The sequence below is a fragment of the Myotis brandtii genome, unplaced genomic scaffold (assembly GCF_000412655.1).
Source record: "Myotis brandtii unplaced genomic scaffold, ASM41265v1 scaffold118, whole genome shotgun sequence".
Classification (NCBI taxonomy): domain Eukaryota; kingdom Metazoa; phylum Chordata; class Mammalia; order Chiroptera; family Vespertilionidae; genus Myotis; species Myotis brandtii.
Window position 1 is genome coordinate 1,173,787 of NW_005354090.1, and position 23,636 is coordinate 1,197,422.

Consider the following 23,636-nt stretch of genomic DNA (forward strand, 5'->3'; position numbering starts at 1 on the left):
AAAGGAGTTTGGGGAACTCCAGGATGAGGGACAGTAGTTATAGCTGGGAGAGTTTGAGAAGGCTTCATTAAGATGACTTTGGGATTAGACCTTGAAGAAGGCAGAATTTGGAAAGATGGTTTTCCTGGTGAAAAAGTCACTATGTATGAATTCTCAATCAGGTATGACTTTGCAACATCATGCAACTAGATCTAGCCTCTTGATAGCTAGGTGCTGTAAGGCACATAGAACTCCAACAAGTATATGACTTGATGCCCCACTAAGTAAAGAACCATCACGATGCCATCTAATTTTTATTTTCAGACACAGATGAAACATGTCCTTCATTCACCCGACTGAGCTTCCACAGTGCAGTGGTTGGTACGGGACTCCGGGTAAAGTTGATGCTCTACACAAGGAGAGACCCGACCTGCGCACAAGTCATCAACGCCACAGCTTTGGGGAACTTGAACGTGACCAAGAGAACCACCTTCATTATCCATGGATTCAGGCCAACAGGCTCCCCTCCCGTTTGGATAGGGGACTTAGTAGAGGGTTTGCTCTCCGTAGAGGACATGAACGTGATTGTTGTTGATTGGAATCGAGGAGCTACAACGATATTATACAGCAAGGCTGCTGATAAGACCAGAAAAGTAGCAACAGTCTTGAAGAAATTTATCGATCACCTGTTGGTAAGGGAGCATTCTCTTAGATGATTCGGGGCTAAATTGAAACTGGCCCATTATCTGAAGAGTGAAAGCCAAGGAGTATCGGCAGTGAACAGGGGAACTATTTTGCAGATCCACATAAGCCCCAGGGGAGGGAGAGGGAAAGCCCATAAGGATGGCTGTGCAGGTTGTTCGCTGCACAGGACGCCCACCTAAGGGAGCATCATTGCCATTATAGATTCATATGTTTGTTAAAATAATTTTCCAGCGAATGACAGCAAAGTATCCTTAGGAAGGGGCATATTTTTCTAACAGGTTCTGTCTAGGACAGTGATGGCGAACCTTTTGAGCTCAGCGTGTCAGCATTTTGAAAAACCCTAACTTAACTCTGGTGCCATGTCACATATAGAAATTTTTTTATATTTGCAACCATAATAAAACAAAGACTTATATTTTTGGTATTTATTTTATATATTTAAATGCCATTTAACAAAGAAAAATCAACCAAAAAAATGAGTTCGCGTGTCACCTCTGACACGCGTGTCATAGGTTCGCCATCACTGGTCTAGGAGTTTCTTGGCTTCAATGATTAGATCTTCCTTAACTTCTATAGCTGTTCCTCTTCCTAGAAATGTCAAAAGTTTAGTGACTAGACTGTCCAAAACCAAAACTGATACACATGGTCTGATGAGAGATTTCTGTGTATGTATGATTTATGTCTTTAGAAGACTTACTAAATAACTCTTTTTTAAAAAAATATTTATTATTGATTTCAGAGAGGAAGGGAGAGGGACAGAGATAGAAACATCAATGATGAGAGAGAATCATTGACTGGCTGCCTCCTGCACATACCCCCACAGGGGATCAAGCCTGCAACCCAGGCATGTGCCCTCAACCCGAATCGAACCTGTGATTCAACAGTCCACTGAGCCAAACCGGCTATGGCGATTAAATAACTCATGAATTGCCCCTTTTATGAAAAAAAAAGTGACTTGTATCATGACTCTTTTAGAGTGAGTCACTGTGTCTAACAGTGGCATATGTTTTATAAGAGTTCCCCACCTAAGCCACAGCCCTGGAAAGGTAAATATTCAAACAACTCATGACAGGCTGTCCCCACAGACTATGGTCAATGTGATCCACTCCTACCCTACTTTCCTTCCCTCTCCATGGTAAATTTATTTAACTGAGCAAACATGAAGATAAATAAAAGTTCATCGAAATGTATTGTTACCCTTCTCCCCAACTGAGAAGGTTTTACAGATGTTTTGGCTTGGTTTCTAGAAGAAACATGAATGGAGACACCATGGCCTAAAGGGTTAGGCACAGGATTGGAGTTGGACGGTCTGGTTTGAATGCTACTCTGACCCCTCCCCACTGCCTGGCCTTGAGCAGATCACTTTTACTCCAGGCCTCAGTTTTCTCATCTGTGTAATCAAATGAATAGTATTTACTTTGCAAGGGTGTAGTGACACTTAAGTGAGATAATGGATATAAGGTGTTTAGATGTGTTTCTCCAAAATCAACAGATAGGACATTTCTCCAAATGTTGTCAACTCCTTGGCCCCCACAATTTATAATGATGGATCTCTTGAAATTCCAGACAAAAGGAGCATCTCTTGACGACATTTACATGATTGGAGTAAGTCTAGGAGCCCACATATCTGGGTTTGTTGGAGAGGAGTACAATGGGAAGCTGGGGAGAATTACAGGTAAGGCTTCCTGTGAATGGACATGGGGTGGTGAGCCTGGGCAGGGTGTTCACTAGGGGAGCATGATGTAGGCAATCCAAGTCCTTGGCTTGAAAGCCAGATCTTCTTCCAATTATTTAACGTCCTCTTGTGCAAAAGGAAGACCAATGTTGACCTCAGGTTATTATTTAATAAGATATATGCAAAGCACTTTGCAAATTACATATGCTGTAGAAAAGATTGGTGGTGACTTTATTTCTGTTATGGCTAGAAAAACAGCTATGTCTCTTGGGTATTTGATCTCTGTGCCTCAAGCAGATATCCTTCTTCCTTTCATTTAATCCAGAATAGCTTGAACTACATACCTAATAAATTTCTGTCCCCAGGCACAGCAGGAGTTTCACAATAGGAAAATGAGATTGGAATTTTGATGGCTCAGGTTTACTCTCTGAATATTAGCTTTCAAGCTAAAACTCAGCAACACAACAGGTCAAATCCCAAACGAACCTGTGTTGGGTTCTCCTGTCTAATATGCTAGTAACTCTCCTGGGCTACAAATGGAGGGCTGAAGGAGGCTTTCCCTTTCAGAAACTTAAGACTCTCCCATTTATACCTTTCCCAGAATTCATGCTCACATGGAGATAGCTATTTTAATTATAGGGAGTCTGGAAGGTAAATAAGGAGGGAGGGGAGAGGTAAAAGATGCAATTTAGGCCCTAAAAGATTAGAAGGTAAACTTTTAGGGTCACAAGTCTGAATGTGCTACTTAACTTGACAGGTAGCCCCTGGGCAAGTAATTCTCATTCTCATTCTCTCTCTCTCTCTCTCTCTCACCATTTGCTGGTACTTGAGGTCACATTCTTTTTACTTTACTTTTACCCTGAACCAGGTTGCCCTTATTTTTCTTATTTACCTGCTTTCTTAGGGAAGCAAAGCTCTTTTTACTTTTTACAACTATTACTATGTTTTAGAAAACAACATGTTCTTACCTAAAAAAATATTTCCTTTTCCCCTATGGGTACGAAGAACAGATGACTTGAATTTGCTTGTGCTCCTTTACTGATTTACATGGTATACATATGCCCATCTGAATTCAAGCTACCAACCTGACATCACAGACACAAAGTTCCGGGAGAAATGAGCAAAATTTACTCCCCAGTACTAGTCCCAGACCACCATTGGCTTATTCTACTTAACTCCCAGTCTCACCCTTCAGCCTCCCAGCAAACCTGTTCCACAACTACTTTGGATGTGAATGCAATGTGACCTGGCCTCTGACCATGGAAATTTCCCCAGCCCGCCTTCCTTCCCCTCTCGGTCCACATGGTCCTGCTCTGTGACCTGGACTCGGCCATTGGCAGCTCAGTGTTCTTTCTCCACTGACTCCCCCAAATTCTCCTGATTCCTCATCCTCTCTGAGCCCCAGGGTCAATCTCAGCTGTCCCTGAGAGCAGTTTCAGGGGTTAAGCATTTATTTCCCTTTTCCACGCATCTCCCACTGTCCTGCCTGAATGGGGGTCCCTGGATTATGGAGTAGGAATCTGGCCTGCTACCCAAGGACACAGTGCACTCCCACCTCCCAAGTATTGGATGGTTCTGCTTGTTAATTATCTAGGCCGGAATGGCTGCTAAATCTCTTCCCTGTCCCTTTCTTTCTTCTGCCCTTCCTTTTGCTTTTCCTGTCCAGGCACAGCTCCTGCATTTACTTCTCATTAATTTCTTCAACACAAGATAGCAGAGCATGAATAGATTTTAAAATATTTCAAGTACCCACATCACTTGATAATACATTAAATTTTCAATGAAAAAAAATTTTTTTTAATCCTCACCAGAGGATATGTTTATTTATTTATTTACTTATTTATTTACTTATTTATCTTAATATACATTTTTATTGATTTCAGAGAGGAAGTTAGAGGGAGAGACAGATAGAAACATCAATGATGAGAGAGACTCATTGATTGGCTGCCTCCTGCAAGTCCCCCACTGGAGATCGAGCCCACAACCTGGGCATGTGCCCTGACCGGGCATTGAACCATGACCTCCTGGTTCATAGGTCCATGTTCAACCACTGAGCCATGCCGGCTGGGCAAGGATATGTTTATTTATTTTAGAGAGAGAGGATGGGAAAGAGAGAGAGGAGAGAAACATAGACTGGCTGCCTCCTGTAAGCACCCCCACTGGCAATGAACTCGAAACCTAGGAATATGCCCCGGCTAGAATTGAACCCACAACCTCTTAGTTTACGGGATGATGCTCCAACCAACTGAGCAACTCTGACCAGGGCTAATTCTCAATCTTAACTGTGTGTAAAAATCACCTTGGAGGGCTGATACAATGTCAGCTTACTGAATCAGAATCTCTGCGGTTGGGGTCCAAGAGTTTACTGGGCTGTCCAATACAGTTCATTTTGTTTCTGTTCTACAATAATCTCAGCATGTTCTGAATTCAGATCTAGAAGTCCTTTTATAAGTCTTCTGAAGTAGCTATTAATTCTACCTCCATTTTGCAGATAAGGAAACTGAGGTCCAGAGAGGTAAAGTAACCTGCCCGAGGTCACACAGCTGGTTGGCATTAGTTTGGGGCTCCATGTTACATCTACCTGACTCCAGTGGTCTCTGCCCACACCAAGTACAGCTTACCTGTGATTTGTGGCTGACATTGTAAACTCATCATTTGCTGTGGCATATCACTAAGGAGAGCATTATGTCCAAGTTTATTGTGACAGTCCCCATTTGTGCCTTGAGTCCTGATATAATTATTAACAGCGCCTTCATGACTCTTAAAATTGCCCCGGTTTGAACTTTATATAGTGAGCAGATTTATTGGCCATGGATCTGGAGGCTGCGGTACTGGGCTCTCACTGGCTCACTGTTCATCTTCTTACACCTCAAGTGGTGCTGTCTTCTGTGCAGACCAGGCTTCCCCAGCAAACTCTCTGCAAGGCTATGCGTTTCTCTTTTTTTGTTGAGAATATCTGTGGACTTGGGTGCCTGGGTATTCATCCATCTCCTCCCTCTTCAGTTTCATTGGGAGCCGATAGAAAAATAAGAGAAGCTGGGGGTGAGGGTGGAGAAGGAGCTAAGGAAACAAAGCAGATAAAGATAAGCCTCAAGGAAGCAAGAGTGTTGAGAGGGTAGAAATGGAGAAATTGAAGCTAGACCAGTGGTCGGCAAACTCATTAGTCAACAGAGCTAAATATCAACAATACAACGATTGAAATTTCTTTTGAGAGCCAAATTTTTTAAACTTAAACTATATAGCCGAAACCGGTTTGGCTCAGTGGATAGAGCGTCGGCCTGCGGACTGAAAGGTCCCAGGTTCGATTCCGGTCAAGGGCATGTACCTGGGTTGTGGGCACATCCCCAATAGGAGATGTGCAGGAGGCAGCTGATCGATGTTTCTCTCTCATCGATGTTTCTAACTCTCTATCTCTCTCCCTTCTTCTCTGTAAAAAAATCAATAAAATATATTTAAAAAAAAAAAACTTAAACTATATAGGTAGGTACATTGTTATTAACTTAATTAGGGCACTCCTAAGGCTTAGGAAGAGCCACACTCAAGGGGCCAAAGAGCCGCATGTGGCTCGCGAGCTGCAGTTTGCCGACCACGGGAGACCCAGGAAAGTGGAGGCAAATATGCTATCTCTTGGATTTTATATGGAACACCAGGGAATGGAGAGATATCATTTAAAACGACATTCATAGATAAAATCCTCCATAAGTCCCATGAAACTTTCCTCACTCCAGGCTTCTAGTAAGCAGGGCCTGTTGGAACCTCTGGTGTTTGTTTTTGTTTGTTTTTTAGTTTAAAGTTTTTATTTTGTGGTTACAGCATCATGGGAGCTGCTGTCTTGTTTTTACAGCTGTTTCATAATGATGGTGAGGAACGCCCAGCTAACATTGACCAAGAGCAAGAAATCAGTTCAGGCATTTATGGGATGGGTCAGTTCTATAGGAATTGACACCCACGTTGTTTCCCTCCTCGATACCCGGTCTGATACCTTCGCTGACAGGAGAGTTTCACTCTTTCCTACCGAGCTTGCCAGACTCAGCGCAATAAAACCCAGAGCTCCACAGAGAGAGGTGATTGCATTGTGAGTCTGCAGCTCTGGTTAAGACACTTGATCTCCCTGAACCTCAGTTCATTCATATGTAAAATGAGAAAGATAATAGCTACCCTGCCTCCCTCACAAGCTTGTGATGTGGAGCTTATGAGCTGGTATATATGAATACAAATGGAAACTGTAAAGAAGAAAAGGTTTAGTGAAGTTTCTGGATCATTTGAAACGGGATAAAGATAAGTATAGTGTTTGCTTTTTATATGCACCCTTCGGTGCTTTTTCCTGAGGAACCAGTTTAGGTTCCCCTGTCCCCCATATGTCTGTGTACTCTCTGCTGCTGAGCTGTGCACAAGCTATACCTCCCGGTGGAATCTGGATGCCGTCCTCCGAGCACTGCCAGGGTAGCCACCTCTACTGTGGGAAAAGGCTAGAGGGTTGTGGAAAGCAGCCTGACGGAGCAGGATGGGAATGTGGGCGCTTGCCCACTCTGGGGTGCCCTGCAGCCTGTGGGCCTTCTTCAAGGAGAGGGATCAAAAGCTGCAGGTGACTCATTGCGTGGGGCTGCCAGACCAGCTCTGTTTTCCTTCCAGGCCTCGACCCTGCCGGCCCTTTATTCAACGGGAAACCGCCCGAGGACAGATTAGATCCCAGCGATGCACAGTTCGTTGACGTCATCCATTCCGACATTGATGGTAACATTCCCCTGCTTGTGAGTCAGGGACCCCCTCACCCAGACTCCCGTGGAGTCTTCTCCTGGGGGGATTGTCATGCAGGGGCAGATCAAGTTCCTCCAGATTCCCTTTTCCTGTGGGGCAGAGTTCCAAATCCACAGACATCTTGAAGGGAAGATTTCTGTGGATCTTGATGCAGGCACCTAGATCGCTTGCTGGAGTAAAGGTGCTTTTCCTGTCATCTCTTCCTATTATTTTTATTTTTAAAAAATATTTTTTATTGATTTCAGAGAGGAAAGGAGAGGGAGAGAGAGATAGAACCATCAATGATGAGAAAGAATCATTGATCGGCTGCCTCCTGCACGCCCCACACTGGGGATCGAGCCCACAACCCGGGCATGTGCCCTAATCAGGAATCAAACTGTGACCTCCTGGTTCATAGGTTGATGCTCAACCACGGAGCCACCGCGGCTGGGCTTCTTCTTATTTTTAAAGTGATCATCTTGGCCAATCAAGGACTGGCTGCTTTGCACAGCATGTGGACAAATGTTTCCATATGTACAACTGGATCTCCATTCATGATTTCCTGTTTTTTTGTTGGTTCTTTCTCATTATTCCCCTAAGCTGAAATACACAGTCCTGTGTTTTATAGCTCTACACAGAGTGATTTATTCTGCACTACCAGCTCTCTATGGATCTTCCTGGCCATTTCTAGCTTTTATGGTGCTGATTTCCTGTCTGGGATTGGTTGTGCATCATGGGGTTTGGGTGATGTTAAGGATGGGTCTTTATATCCAGATGTCTGAGAGAAGAGGTGGAGTAGGAACTTGGGGAGGGCTGAGAGGACAGAGCATAGTAATCATTTAATTGTACACCCCTTTTGTGATACAACCACCTTAAAAAATAACCTTGACCACCTTTCTTGGTGTGGTATTCAGCAATTGTTTGCCTTAGAAAAAATATTTCTGTGAAACAGCTATATTCTTGCTGTGTAGTTGCAGAGTATTACCTTAAGTGCAGTACCTCACTGCCATCTTCATGCTTGATGGGATAGAGCAATTCATCTTTTATTTTTGTAGAGAAAGTGAATTTTGAAGGAAAGCATATAAACTTTGTGGTCAGCAGAGATGGACTCAAATCCCAGATTTTGTTCTTTCTAGTGGTTTGTGTTTGTCCCTGAAGTCCTCTGAGCCTCATTCTCTTCATCTGTAAGTTACTTCATCTGAACTTACCAATAGCTACTTTGCAGACACTGTGAAATTAGAAGGTGTGTAAAACACCTCATATCATGCCTACAAACACATACAGGTTCTCAATAGATAATAACTATTATTATTGCAATGATGTAAACATTATTTATATACAAATATAAATAATCGTTTTAATCAAACATTTTACTGATTATTTGGGGTCTCAAGGTTAAAGAGAATAAGCAGTTATTAAATCTACTAGAGGCCTGGTGCACAAAATCATGCACAGATGGGGTCCCTCGGCCTGGCTGGCGATTGGGGCCTGCCGGCCGGAGGGAGGGACAATGGGAGGTTGGCTGGGCCACAGGAGGTTGGCTGTGGGAGTACACTGACCACCAAGGGTCAGCTCCTGCATTGAGCATCTGCCCCCTGGTGGTTAGTGTGCATCATAGCGACCAGTTGACCAGTTGTTCGGTTGTCCGCTTGTAATGGTTGCTTAGGTTTTTACATTTATAGATAATTTTTTAGGTCCCTGTTTTCTGGAAGAGTTTCCAATCTCTGTCATCCTAGATCCCAAATTTTTAAAGATTTTTTTTCTACTAAGTAAAAGTTCATTTTTCCCTATTTCTTATTCATTAAAAATTTACACAAATGTAAGTAGAGGCTCAGGAAATAGAGGGTTCCAGACAAATGTAAAGAAGAAAAGTAATGCTCTGGCTGGTATTGCTTAGTGGTTGAAACATTGACCTGCACACCAAAGAGTCAAGGGTTTGATTCTCCATCAAGGGTGGGTTCCTGGGTTGCAGGTTCGATCCCTGGCCCCAGTTGGGGTGTGTGTGGAAAGCAATCAATCCACATCTCTCTCTCACATCAATGTTTTTCTCCCTCCCTCCCTCCCTCCCTTCCACTCTCTCTAAGAATCAATGGAAAGAATATCCTAGGGTAAGGGTAAGGATTAACAAAAAAAAAGAAAAAGAGAGAGAGATGTTGACCTGACTCCAGCATTCAGTACCTCTCCACACCACTAGCTTACAGACATAGTTCTTCATTTCATGGGGTTCTTTTATCAGCCTTGCAGTGAATGAGTGACCAAGCTGTCTTTTGTCTTTACAAATATCAGAAATAAATTCCATCACTATCTTCATAGTCTCCTATTAGAGTGTGTGTGTGTGTGTGTGTGTGTGTACAGCAATGATGCTCTTTAACTAGCTGGGTAACTTTGGGCAAAATATTTAAGTAGGTATAATAATAGTAGTAACAATAACAACAACAACAACAATAATACAGCCCTTGCCCACATCCTGCAGGCAAATGAGCTATGAGATGTGCAAAGTTCAAAGCAGTGTAAAGCGCAGTATATTCTCTTTCAGCACTGGGCTACAAGGAACCATTAGGAAACATAGACTTCTATCCAAATGGAGGATTGGATCAACCTGGTTGCCCCAAAACAATACTTGGAGGTAAGTTCAGATACTTTATATTTTGTAAAATAGCGGTTTTTAAAAAGCATATTTTAAAAATCTGATATCCTATGTGGGGGTAGTTGTTAATAAAAAAGATTCCTGAGAAAGTAGAGGTGGTATAAATATAAGTTATAAATTATAATTATTACTCAAATATACATTTGGTTAATAACCATAACCAAATGATTAAAAGCTATTATGAATTATCTGTCCCTCTTGAAAAGGTGTGTCTTTGACCTAGAAATCTCTTTTAGAGAAATAATAGGAAATGTAGACAAAAATTAAAGTGCAAAGGTATTCAACACAGTGTTATTTATAATGGTTAAATTTTTAGAAATTAAATTAAATGTCCAACATAGGAAAATTATTAAATGAATATGGTACATACACACAAAGGAATATAATTGATAAAAGTCATATTTTAGAGGTTAATGAAAATGCTTACAGTATGATGTTAAATGAAAAAGATACAAACTCTAAAAATAAGCATGGTCCCAACTTATTTTTAAGAGGCCCGGTGCATGAATTCATGCACTAGTGGGGTGCCTCAGCCTGGCCTGCAGGATCGGGCTGAAATCGGCTCTCTGACATTCCCCAAGGAGTCCCGGATTGTGAGAAGGTGCAGGCCAGGCCTAGGACCCCACTGGTGCACAATCGGGAGGTTGGCCAGCTGGGGAGGGACCACAGGAGGGCTCCAGGGTGTGTTCAGCCCCTCTTGCTCAGTCCTGATTGGCCGGACCCAGCAGCAAGCTAACCTACCAGTCAGAGCATTTGTCCCCTCGTGGTCAGTGCACATCATAGCAACTGGTTGAGTGGTCGAATGTTTGCCCCCTGGTGGTCAGTGCACATCATAGCGAGCGGTTGAGCAGCCTTAGCATATCATTAGCATATTATGCTTTGATTGGTTGAATGGATGACCAGACACTTAGCATATTAGGCTTTTATTATATAGGACTAGAGTCCCTGTGCTTGAAATTCTTGCACAGGTAGGGTCCCTAGGCCTGGTCAACGATCAGGGCTGATCTGTGGGGTGACTGGCGGGGTGGTCAGGGGGGCTCCCCACTGGTACCCGCCTTGGCTGGCCTGGGGCCTGCGGGCTGGGGGCAGATCCTGTGTTGAGTGTCTGCCCCCCTGTGGTCAGTGTGTGTCATAGCGACCCATCATTCTACTGGTTGTTCTGCCATTCGGTCGATTTGCATATTAGGCTTTTATTATGTAGGATGTGTATTTGCACAGGTGTAAGTATAGAAAAGAAGACTAAATTTAAATGCTCCAAACAATAATTAGGGTGATCTCTAGACATTAGACTTCTATGAGATTTTAACATCATTATTTACTATTTTCTAAATGAACATATATTACTTTTATAATGGGAAAAACCTCACAAAACAAAAATGGACCGAATGAAAAACCTATCCCTCAGTGTTCTAAATGTTTATTTCACCATTGCTATAGAAAGTTAAACATCCTGGAAATAATTCTAGAAAAAGATGATCTTGTTACAAAATGGTAGCTATCTATGGCCCCATGGGAATGATGTAGTTTTTGAAAATGATCCTGATGAAATAGCATAATAGGGCCAACAATATGGTACCTTAAATGGTAAGCAGTCCTGTCCTGTGTGATATAGTGTAACTACATCCATGAGCAGACAAAGATAACATGCTCCGCTTATACAGGACATCCTCTGTATTGTTATTAGCTTCATTGTTTTTGCAAGTGGGAGATCTAGGAATAATAAATAAATATTGGCTTCCTAAGTGGGCATAAGAGGATAAATGTTGATCTGACTCCAGCATTCAGTGCCTCTACAAACCACTAGCTCACAGACATAGCTCCTCTTTTCATGGGATTTGATTCCCATTCAGAACCTTACCTCTTACCTCCATTGATTACCCATCTTTGGGACCTTTTCTGAGTGACTTCATCTGGACCCAGGGTGGAGTCATCCATCATCCTTTCCCAAAGCTATCTCTTCTTCTTTCCCATCTGGGGGATCTTCCTCTACCATTTCCCTCCCTCTCCCCCGATGGCTTCTTTTTTTGATATCTTGAATAGTTTAAATGTACTTGCGTACTTGTCTTCTGCTAAAAACCTCTGGGGAATCTCTGACTACCATTGAATTTTTCTTCTCCATTTCACTGACAAAGGAAGGACATAGGTCGAGTTTTGATTCTACCACATAATAACTGTGTGACCTTGGTCAAGTCATTTAACCTCTCTGAGTCTCAAAGTCCTGCTAGATAAAACGGGGACAATCATGCCTGTCATCTTTTCTCCTGTCACTTGTTAGCATGAATTCTGATCTATGGGTTTTTATAAGGATTGAATGGAATAGAATATACTGAAGCTGTTAGTACAGGGCCTGGTACATAGGAGACATGACAAATTGTGCTTGCATGTGTGTGTGTGTGTGTGTGTGTACATGCCGTCTGTCATATAATATTATTAAATGCTACAACTGTTCTACTCTTTAATCATTCCTTTCACAACCCAGGAATGCAGTACTTTAAATGTGACCACCAGAAGTCCGTGTACCTGTATCTCTCTTCCCTGAGAGAGAACTGCACTGTCACTGCCTATCCCTGCGACTCCTACCGGGATTATAGGAACGGCAAGTGTGTCAGCTGTGGCACACCACAACAGGAGTCCTGTCCACTTCTGGGTAAGTCCAACAGGCAGTTTTTCTTCTGATTAACAAAGAGCAAATTTTTGGTAGAAATCCCAGAACCATTTTACTATCTAAAAATAAGCCTGGAAATTGTGTGCTTTTGGAAAATTTATATGGTCAGCTTTTTCTAGCCAATTTGTTCTGTGAAGTACTCTGGGGTCTTCTAATCAATGTTAGAAAAGCAACCTGTATAGCAGTGGTTCTCAACCTTCCTAATGCCGCGACCCTTTAATACAGTTCCTCATGTTGTGGTGACCCCCAACCATAAAATTATTTTCGTTGCTACTTCATAACTGTAATTTTGCTACTGTTATGAATCGTAATGTAAATATCTGATATGCAGGATGTATTTTCATTGTTATAAATTGAACATAATTAAAGCATAGTGATTAATCACAAAAACAATATGTAATTATATATGTGTTTTCCGATGGTCTTAAGCGACCCCTGTGAAAGGGTCATTCGACCCCCAAAGGGGTCTCGACCCACAGGTTGAGAACCGCTGCTGTATAGGATTTCATCCAGAAGGCAGTGCAACCTCTTTGGACCCTTTATTCTAGCATGAAAAAGAAGGTTCCAGAAAAGTTTCTAAGCCCACCCAGGGCACAATCCCCTTATGTAGCCTGCTCCCTTGGGGACAGGAATGCCCTCTCATTGTACACAACCTCTTTGCTCCCTTCGGTCACATGAGCCTTGCAGAATTACTCGTTCCGACAAGTTGTGCCTGTAAGTGCCTTCATATCATACTGACTCTCGTGTGCACTGTACGGGGGCGGGATGGGGTGATGGATACTGTGGAGGCTGCTGGGATATTTGCTAAGGGTTAATAGAAACATTTCAGGTGGTGAGGACCTTGGAACCAGAGAGTTATGAGAATTTTCTAATTGCTCCCAAAGGAAAAACCCAAGTTAACGTCTGGGTGTTCTGTAGACAAGGGATTCTCAACCCTGATTATGCATTGGAATCACCTGGAGAGCTTTTTAAAAATACTGATGCCTGGGTCCCACCCCAGTTCAAGTCAGAAGCCAGAGGCAGTTCTATAGGAATGGGGACAGAGGAGAGAGAGCAAGGCCACTCTGAGGTACTGAGGGGACTCAGTCTCCTTCCTGAAGTCACACGTTTGAAGGACATTCATCTGCTTGATGACATAACCACATGGCAAACCCAGGTTCTATGCAGCTTAGGGGCTCGATTGCAGTTCAAGAAAACACATTGCTTTGCAAGAGTGATGCTGTTCTAGGTCCCTGAATCTGTTTAAGCTATAAAATGAATGTATTACTGAAAAATATCAGCACTATTTTTAGTCTGCTCCACTTCTCCACCTGCTACTGAGAACCAGGCTGGGTGATGTAATGTCAGTGGAAAGGAGGGAAAACCACGGTAGGGCCCTTTGCATGTCCCAGCTCTTAGGGATCAGGTAGTGAGTAGAGTGTGGTGGGTGCTGGGCAGGCACTGCCCTGGTGGCCCTTTGGGTCCTCACCATGAGGGTGGGCGTGAGGGAAATTACCTCAGTGGTGATGGAAGCCAAACTCGCTGTTCTTGCCGCCTCCCCAACTGCTTTTACGTTTATGTAAAACATGTTAACATTACACTTTTCCAACTTGTTTTGTAGGCTATTATGCTGATAATTGGAAAGACTATTTAACGGAGAAAGACCCTCCTATGACTAAAGCATACTTTGACACAGCTGAGGAGAAACCGTTCTGCAGTGAGTGAATGTGGTTGTTGCTTTTACCCAACCCCTTTACTTTTGGAATGACTGAGTCTCAGCTTCCCAGCTACTTCTTAGTAAATGCAGGCCATGGTGCAGTGTGGACTTTGGAGTTGGAAAGACCTAGGTCGAATCTTGACTCTACATCATAGCTGTGCGACTTTAGTCAAGACATTTGACCTCTCTGAGTCTCAATGTCCTGCTAGGTCGAATGGGGATAAGAATGTCTATCTTCTGGGTAATAAGGATTGAAATATCAACAAAGTTGTTAGCTTCATTGGATGGCCATTGTAATTGCTAACATCTTCCAGAAAATTGCTTGATCACCCAGAGACATAAGATTGGCTCTAGGAAAAATTGGGTGTCAGCCACATCTATGGGTGGATCAGCTCCACCTCTAAAGCAACTATGATGACCTTCAAAAGATGTTGAGAGATTGGGTATTCCAGCTGGGAGCTAAATGAGGTAATAGATAAGATGGCCTGAGAAGCAAGGAATTTTCCCTGGCAGATGTATGTCTTGTAATCTTGTCTCCCTTTTCACTTTTCTTGGGAGCAACACTTGTAAAAAGAGGCTGCAGATCACTGGGTTTCCCTCTTTCTTTAGAGCCACATATGGCAGCCAAGGGTTTTGTGTCTGCCAGGTCCAAATGGAGCAGGCCCTTGAGCAATAATGGGTCATAAAATGGCAACTCCAGGGCTTACCTTACTCCTTTGTGGGACAGCCATCTCCCTGAGCCTCTTTCCCCTTCTCTACAAGTCTGACCAAGAAATAGCAAATTTGAATGTTATCGTGGGATCCCATCTTCCCAAAGCATCCTTGACCTTGGTGAGCAAAGAGTGAGGAGGAAGCCCTAGCCAGTTTGGCTCAGTGGATAGAGCGTTGGCCTGCGGACTGAAGGGTCCCAGGTTCGATTCTGGTCAAGGGCACATGCCTGGGTTGCGGGCTCGATCCCCAGTGGGGGGCGTGCAGGAGGCAGCTGATCAATGATTCTCTCTCATCATTGATGTTTCTATCTCTCTCTACCTCTTCCTTCCTCTCTGAAATCAATAAAGAAATATATTAAAAAACCAAAAAAGAGTGAGGAGGAAGAAGAGTCCTCCAAACATGCCAGGCACGCTCATTTATTGAGTAGGAATTTAATGGGTGTTTATAAGGTGTTATTGCTGAGATTATAAAGAGGAATAATCTTCCCTTTATTTCTTCCCACTTGTTGTTGTAGTATATTTTAGTTTTATCACTTTTTTTGTAACCTCATAAGACACTATTCAGGCAATATTTACTAATATATAGAATGTACCCATTCATTTACCATGTTTTTATTATCATTTTTTCTTGCATTTTAAAAATACAGTAAAGTGTGCTGACTAATACTGGGAGAATCCCAGAGCATGATAAGAATTCCAAGAGGTAGATCTGACTTAATCTGAGGGTCAATGAAGGCCTCCTGGACAAAGTGACATTAAGCTGAAACCTGATGGATGAGTTGGCAAAGGTGGCAAAGGAGTGTCCAAGTGAGGGGAAGGCTCAGGAGCAAGAAGGAGCTTGGCAGTGCAGGTGGTGTGGCATGACCGAAGAAGTGAAGAGGGAGGCTGGATACGCTGGTGGATGTGGCCCAGGCTGGGGAAGACCTTGACAGCTGTGGAGGGTCTCTACATGGCCACCTGGTTGGTTTATTCTAAAATGGGCGGGGATTGAAATGAACCTGTCACTCAGCAGTAGGCCATGAGACCTCGTTCAATAGGTGGGAACACTGTTTCAACGGTGATGCCTAACCATGGCGACTGGATACCATTGGGTTCTGCTGTCACTCAAGCCATCTTTACCAAAGGGAATAGAAAGACATTTTAGAAAATTCTGCCCTGTTGTTGGCAGAGAAACTAGAGAAGAATTTAAAAAGAGACTCAGTTATTAGGGAGGTTAGGTTTTCAGGAACTGGCCCTTTAGGAGAACAGTTGGGAGTATCTCTCTCTTAACCATCTTTTCTCCTGGTTTTGCAGTATATCATTACTTTGTGGATATTATAACTTGGAACAAGAACATAAGAAGAGGGTCAATTACAATCAAATTGAAAGACAAAGCTGGAAATACCACAGAATCCAAAATCGATCAGTAAGTTGGGTTGGGATCATTTATAGTTTGCTATTTTCCTTTTTTGCTCAGAGAAATTGAATTCCAAATATACCCATTTTCTTATTTACATGTCTGTACTTTCCTTTGTTTTACAAAAGATATAAGGGGACATATTGTTTAGTTGCTTCCTTTGGCTCTTGATCTCCCAGGATCTTTACAAATGGAATTGGTGCAAGGATTTATTACCCCGTCTCCTCTCTTCCTCCTTCCCTCCCTTCTTTCCCTTTCCTACGTCACCCTTCACCCTCCCTTCCTTTTCTCCCTCTTCTCCTTCATTCCTTTGTTTAAGCATTTAATTACAAAACTCATCTTTGCTTGCTGTAAAGAACTTAGACAGTAAGGAGTATGTAAAATATAAGTGCAAATTCTTGGTCCATCCCAACAATCCCACCCCCACAGGCATCCACCCCCGTACACATATGTTTCTATTCTCTTATGAGCTCATACTATACATAAACATACTTACATATATATGTAAACATATGTATATGTTCTTGAAACTCAGAAAATGTAACTTGCAATTGAAAATTGGAAACACCCTAAAACCCGCACAGTGAGGGAATGGTTGATTTAAATGTTCCCATATAATAGAATACCATTCATGCATTGGGATTATTTATAAAACATATTAAATGAGATGTTTATAGTATACTAAGTGAAAAACTTCAGGATATCAAATTATGCCAAGTATAAATTCAACATGTATTATCTATGTATAAATTTTTAGCTTAACTTAATAAAAAATGAAATAGAAGCATGGCAAAATATTAGATTGCCCCTTGAGTTGTGGAAATATGAGTGCTTTCTTTCAGTTTCTCTTTATTTTTTCAATTTTCTATATATTGTATATATGTATTATATATGTATATTTATATATTGTTTAAAATTGTTAATTAATACTTGTTTCATCTATTACTTTTACAATTGAGAAAAAGAACAAAGAAACCAAAACTCTTTAAGCAAAAACACTTGAGGCTTATTTTATTCATTTTCTCAGGAAATGTGTCCTGGTTCCTGTTGTCTAGTAGGTATTTGGGTTGTTTCTTGGCCTTACGGATAGAGGACCAAGAAGAATGTCATCTGAAACTGGCAATTGCCTTACGGATTCACAGTGTAGATAGAAACAGTGTGGGTGGGCGGTTTAGAGGTGACTTTTCAAATATATTTTTATTGATTTCAGAGAGGAAGGAAGAGGGAGAGAGATGTAGAAACATCAATGCTGAGAATCATTGATCGTCTGCCTCTTGCACGCCCCCTACTGGGGATTGAGTCCGCAACCCGGCATGTGCTATGACTGGGAATTGAACTGTGACTTCCTGGTTCATAGGTCCATGCTCAGCCACTGAGCAACACCGGCCAGGCGAGGTGACTTTTTTTTTTTAATATATATTTCTTTGTTGATTTCAGAGAGGAAGGAAGAGGGAAACAGAGATAGAAACATCAATGATGAGAGAGAATCATTGATTGGCTGCCTCCTGCACGCCCCGCACTGGGGATCAAGCCTGCAACCTGAGCATGTGCCCCTGACCAGAATCGAACCCGGGACCCTTTGGTCCGCAGGCCGACGCTCTATCCACTGAGCCAAACTAGCTAGGGTGAGGTGACTATTTTTTTTAAAATGCATCCTTGGATAATAATGATAATAGCCTTTGTTTATTGAAGTAAGTGCATTACACACATTAGTTAATGCAATTCTCACTAAAACCCTGTGAGGTAGTATTACCATCTCTATTGTACATATGAGGAAAGTGATTTGGCCAGTATCACACAGCTGGCTGATCAGGGTGAATGAGGTGAAAGCAGAGACAGATCTGTTCAACCCCAAAGCCCATAGCTTTAATCACTATATTATATTCCTCCCACTAAGCTGTATTGCTCCCTCCACCCCACCATTGTTGGGATTTGTGAGTAGTGGGGTTTTTGGGGATCTTCATTGATGTATTTCAATGACCGCACTATAGTGTCAGTGTTCTCATACCCACAGTGGGGCAGCATTTTCAGGGAGGGCACCCTCTGTGTAGCACATCTTGAAGAATCAGCCTCAGGTAGTTTCTGAGCTGTGACCTTCAATGAGGCAGCGAGGCAGAGACCTCATCTGGAGATTCTAGGAAATAGCAGGGGAGATCATGCAGTTATATAATGGAGAGTGTTCACTTAGCAAAACATGAGTATTCATGTCAATAATTGCTTACGTATTTACTAGTACCTGTCATAGGAGTTTTAATTTTACATAGTTAATTTCTTCCAAGTAGGGGCTCCTAAATTTGGAGGGTTTTTAAATCTTGATTACAATAGAGACCTTAACATCTTCATATTAGTCATGTTTAATCATTCTCATTTTAGTCGTGTTTGTGAAAAAGTCATCACCAATCAGAGAATATATGGGAATAAAAGGAAATACTTGTTTTATTATGTGGGAAATAATGGCTACTTTTTTTGCAAGGTAAACTTTGACATTTTAGTATTATTTTTACAATTTAAGGTAAAGGAAATGATATTACAGTATGTGCTTTGAGTTTATCCAGTCTTACCAGACTATGGGTGCAAATGGAGTCACATTCAAGGTTATTATCTGCCTGATGACTCTTTCTATATCCATGTTTTACATGTATTTCTTGTTTTTAACCTTTTAAGAAATTGAAATATAATTCACATCCTATAACAGTCATCCTTTAAAAGCACCTGTTTCCTTGTCTGTGAAACGAAGATACAGTGGGGCCTTGACTTACGAGTGTCCCCACTAACAAGTTTTTTGAGATACCAGCTGTCTCTCGGCCGATTTTTTTGCATTGAGTTGATAGAGTAATTTGAGTTAACGAGCTCCTTAACGAGCTTGGTCTCGGAACGAATTAAACTCGTAAGTCAAGGCCCCACTGTACTAATACTCACCTTGCAGTAATTTTCAGGGGTTTGGAGACATGTGTCAAGAGTTGAGGATGCTGCCTGGCTATTATAGGCAGCACATACCTCTCTAAAGTCATAGCATTTCCTTGGTCATGGGGTCAGCAGTGCTTGGGAAGCCAGTGGACTTTGCCCACGAAAGTCGGCTATTGCAGGCTATGGAGTCAAATGGCTGCCTGCTTACTGATTTATAAGTTTCAAAACTCTTTTCTTTCACTAGCAATCAATATCCATTTAAAAATAGTATTTCTGAAGGCCTGGGGTGGGGGGCAGGGGCAGGCTAGAGGGAGTCAATGGTTGGGGGGGAGGAAGGGGACATATGTAATACTTTCAACAATAAAGAATTATTAAAAAATAAAAATAAATAAAATAAAAATAGTATTTCTTCCTTCTAGTGAACCTGCAACATTCCAGAAATACCACCAAGTGAGTCTGCTTGCAAGGTTTAGTCGAGACCTGGATAAAGTGGCAGCCATTTCCCTCGTGTTCTCTACAGGATCTGTAGTAGGCCCGAGGTACAAGCTCAGGATTCTCCGAATGAAGTTAAGGTCACTTGCCCATCCAGAGAGGTGAGCCATACATAGGCAGGGTTTGACAAGCCCGTTTTCCAAAGATGTTGTTGGTTCTTGTCCAGTCCGCTTGGTCTAATGCTATAATTGGCCTTCATCAATCACAATGAAGGAAGTGAAGAGTTTTCCAAAAATAGACTTGATAAAAACAAGTAGCCCAGCAATCCAAGGAAATTTTACTGGTATGCACTTAATGATAAATGGCCCAATAGTCCAAAGAAATAATTGTCCTTATATGTATAGAGTTATACAATTCCTCCCTAACCACTCTACCCACATTGCTTTGCAAGTTGCTAATTTGTTGTAGAAAAGAAAGTCTCATATAACTCAGCAAACTGATAGAACAGGTCCTAGTATAAAAAATGGTATAGAACAATTAGAATATTTTATTCCATTGGTACAGTATGAAAGTGAAATTTGATAACTGCACTGAAAATGTCCTTGTTCTTAGGAAATACACACTGAAGAATTAAGTGGTAAATGACCTATTCTCAATTGGTTAAAAAAAAAGTAAACAACGAATGTGTTTGTGTGTGTGTGTGTGTGTGTGTGTGTGTGTGTGTGTGTGTGTTTGTGTAGAGATAGAGACAAAGGAGAAAAGAAAAAGCTGAGATGGTATGTATGTTTAGTGACTAATGCCACATATAGTTCTAGCATCCAATGTCAGGCACAAGGGAGGCAGGAAGTGATGTGAACACTAGTACTTTATAAATTCCCTTTTCCTGAAGGGTTAGGGTACCCTAAAACATTTAATAATACAAGTTTCTTTTAATACTTTTTTTCCTGATTACCAAAGGGATACATGTTCGTTTAAAAATTTTGGAAAGTGCAGAAAGCGTTAGGAAGTAGAGAAACATCACCCATAATGTCATTATTCAAAGGCAACCACTGTTAACATTTTTGGTTATTTCTTTCTAATCTGCTTTCTATTACTGTTATTTTAAAAAAATATGTTTTCATTGATTTTGAGAGAGGAAGGGAATGGGATAGAGAGAGAGAAACATCGATTAGAGAGAAACATTGATTGACTGCCTCCTGCAGGAACCCTACTGGGGATTGAGCCCAGAACCCGGGCATGTGCCCTGATCAGGAATCAAACCGGTGACCTCTTGGTTCCTGGGTCGACCTCAACTGCTGAGCCACACCGGTCGGGCTCTATTACTGTTCTTAGACCTAGTTGACTTTCTGTGTCAAATAAATTTTTATATCCCGTTTTATTGTTGTTGCTGCTGTTACTTTGCTTATTTACCATAAGCATTTCCCTATAACATTAGAAATAATTGCTAAATCATTTCATATCCTAAGGATATAATACAAGCTATTTGACTAGAATAGGGCATATTTATTATTTCGTTGACAAGACTATTTCATCTTATTTTTGCAGGCCCCAGTTGTGTCGGTATGACCTTGTTCTGATGGAAAACATTGAAACCGTCTTCCAACCTATTCTTTGCCCAAAGTTGCAATTGTAACTGTTGTCAGGACACATGAGCACCAAGGAACATCAAGAAAGCTATGGCAGGCTTTCTGAGAGCTTCGCCTTCCTTACCGTCTCCTCCAGGCACAAAAAGTACGGAATAACAAGGGTTTTTCCAGTCCTGTCCCATGGATGTCACATTGCAAAATGTCAGACAACTTTGGATTATAGAACAGTCCTGAGAAGGCAGGCCTTAAGTAGGGCAAGTCTGAAATAGCCAGGCCCCAGGCAGCCAGCGCCTTCTGTGGCTGCGTCCTGGGGCCTCGTTTGTTCTGCCCTGTGATTCTGCTGCCTGTCACTCAGGCGGTTCAGCGGGACAAGCACTTAAAGGGAAGGACTGGCTGGAGACCTCACTTTGGACTCGACTCCACATTCCCTGTGCCAATTCCTCCAGGTCCCCGCATATAGAAGGGAACCAGACAGACCTACCTCACAGGGCTGTCGAGTGGGTCTTGGAGGCAAGTCTGTGAAGGGTTCTTCGAAATCCCATGGGTGCCACATCTGTGAGTGGTATGATAAATGTGAATTGCTTTTATTTAATTTTATAATGCTTATCTAACATGGGATAAGAGAGCTATTCCTTATCAACACCAGCTTCTCTCTTGGGCTGCTCTGGGAAGGTAAGAAAGCCAAACCCTGGCTTCCCACCTCCTCTACATTGGGGAAAATGTTTATTTTTCCTTATTACTACTGTAATCCATGATTATTGAAGGAAATTTAGACAATGCATAGATGCAAAATGAACATATGCTATACACAGTTCCACCTGTTAGAGGGAATTAATGTTAACCTTTTGGAATAATGCTAAGTAACTTGTGTTGCTAACATAGGAGTTCCAAGCATAAACTGGTTTGCTCCTGGAGCACCGGCAGCCTCCAGCTTGAGGGATTCTTAGGCTTCCCCAGGGCTGTGTGGCCCAGGAATCTGGAATGACTGCAGCAGCCAAGCCAAGGCCAAGAGGGCCAAGGCCAGAGAGGCCAGAACCAAGGGAGGACCATCCGTGGGGCCAGATGCCCAGTGTGGGGATAGAGCCAAAGGGGTGAGCACCACGCTTCCCACAGCTGCGGCCACTGTGGGACGTTCTGTGATTCCTGAGTGTCACAGGCCTGCTGACTTCCTCACCCAAGTGATTCTCCTACTGCTTTCTGTGAGAACAGCCCTTATTTGAAAGAAATGGACTCTCTATTTCATAAATTAGAGGGTTCTGTATGTATGTTCCCGTGTGGCACATTTTTATACATGCAGTACAGAGCTTTTCACTTCAGTGAGGGATGCCTGCAGTGAATGACTGCACTCTGAGAGAAAAGTCTCAGCGATGGTCCTCCCACCTGGACATTTTATCACCCTTCCCCCTCCTCCCACATTCCCTCAGCCACGGGGGATGGAGATCAGTGTGCTATAGGCCCTGATTTTATTAGAGTTTCCTATGTTCTGCATTCTGATTAGCGCAGTCACTTCTTCATCCTCCTTCCGTTGCCTGGTAGGCAGCGGGTCAAAACAATAGAAAGGAAGTGCCAGAATAGCATTTCTGTCTCTTTTATCACCCTTCCCCCTCCTCCCACATTCCCTCAGCCACGGGGGATGGAGATCAGTGTGCTATAGGCCCTGATTTTATTAGAGTTTCCTATGTTCTGCATTCTGATTAGCGCAGTCACTTCTTCATCCTCCTTCCGTTGCCTGGTAGGCAGCGGGTCAAAACAATAGAAAGGAAGTGCCAGAATAGCATTTCTGTCATTTATTATAAACTCCCCAGGCCAGTGGGTGTCCCTCAGCTTCTTCTCCTGGTGCCTCCTAGCTCAGTACCTTGCTCACTGTGGACCGGTTGGATGGATGAATGAACCGGTCAGTGAGCAAAGGAAGGAAGGAAGGATGTTTGTTCACTGGAGTGGAAACGAATTTCAGTGAATTTCATTTAACAGTGACCAGGAGAAATGAAGGCAGTGACAGGTGTGACCTCTCTCTTCTCAGAACCTTTCTCCCAAGGCCCCAAAGATCTCTTGCTATCCTGGCCTCTCCTCCCTTCTCTTTGTCAGTGTATCTGTCTGAATCCCACATCCAAGATAGTCTATCCTCTTCCTGGCCATCTTCACCCATTATCTTCCACTCAGTGTGTGGGCCTTAGCTAAACTGTCACTTCTTCAGGGGGAGTCTTCTCGGACCTCGTTTCCCATACAGCTCACTGAACTTCTCCTTCATAGCACCTTTTTAAGTTGTATTTTTGTACATTTATTTGTATGACTATTTAATATCTATTTTCTCCACTAGACTGCTCTGCAGGGCAGGAGCTGTGTACATAGCGTGGTGCCTGCACTCAGGAAATACACTATTTATTAAATGAACACTCTCCACTATCTTGTGAGCCTTATGGAACCATGTTTAGTTATAAGTAAAGGCCTCCCCTCCCCCAGCCAGAGTCCATTTCCCTGGAGGCACCCGCCCTTCGTTTCCA

General features: G+C 42.5%; 2 protein-coding genes and 1 long non-coding RNA gene across 9 annotated transcripts in view; 2 read left to right on the plus strand and 1 right to left on the minus strand.

Moving 5' to 3' along the window:
- Window positions 1-22,396, plus strand: part of LIPH (lipase, member H) — a 39,600-nt gene extending 17,204 nt beyond the window's left edge. For 3 of the 5 annotated variants that reach the window (XM_014530595.1, XM_005858433.2, XM_014530599.1), the window contains 9 exons: window positions 304-671; window positions 2,251-2,359; window positions 6,992-7,093; window positions 9,633-9,722; window positions 12,223-12,390; window positions 14,009-14,104; window positions 16,108-16,219; window positions 19,537-19,710; window positions 21,095-22,396. In XM_014530595.1, coding sequence (XP_014386081.1) covers window positions 384-671; window positions 2,251-2,359; window positions 6,992-7,093; window positions 9,633-9,722; window positions 12,223-12,390; window positions 14,009-14,104; window positions 16,108-16,219; window positions 19,537-19,710; window positions 21,095-21,182 — 1,227 coding nt within the window. In that variant the 5' untranslated portion in view covers window positions 304-383 and the 3' untranslated portion in view covers window positions 21,183-22,396. The remainder of the gene's footprint in view (window positions 1-303; window positions 672-2,250; window positions 2,360-6,991; window positions 7,094-9,632; window positions 9,723-12,222; window positions 12,391-14,008; window positions 14,105-16,107; window positions 16,220-19,536; window positions 19,711-21,094) is intronic. The other 2 variants (XM_014530583.1, XM_014530587.1) reach the window with 2 other exon arrangements.
- Window positions 21,105-23,636, plus strand: part of TMEM41A (transmembrane protein 41A) — a 20,033-nt gene continuing 17,501 nt past the window's right edge. For all 3 annotated transcript variants that reach the window (XR_001359939.1, XR_001359942.1, XM_014530604.1), the window contains exon 1: window positions 21,105-21,280. Coding sequence is in view for 1 of the 3 variants with exons in the window: in XM_014530604.1 (XP_014386090.1) it covers window positions 21,198-21,280 (83 nt within the window). In the remaining 2 variants the exon portion in view is untranslated. The remainder of the gene's footprint in view (window positions 21,281-23,636) is intronic.
- LOC106724193 overlaps window positions 21,617-23,636 on the minus strand; it is a 9,132-nt gene continuing 7,112 nt past the window's right edge. The window contains exon 3 of the long non-coding RNA XR_001359943.1: window positions 21,617-21,688. This is a non-coding gene — a long non-coding RNA (uncharacterized LOC106724193). The remainder of the gene's footprint in view (window positions 21,689-23,636) is intronic.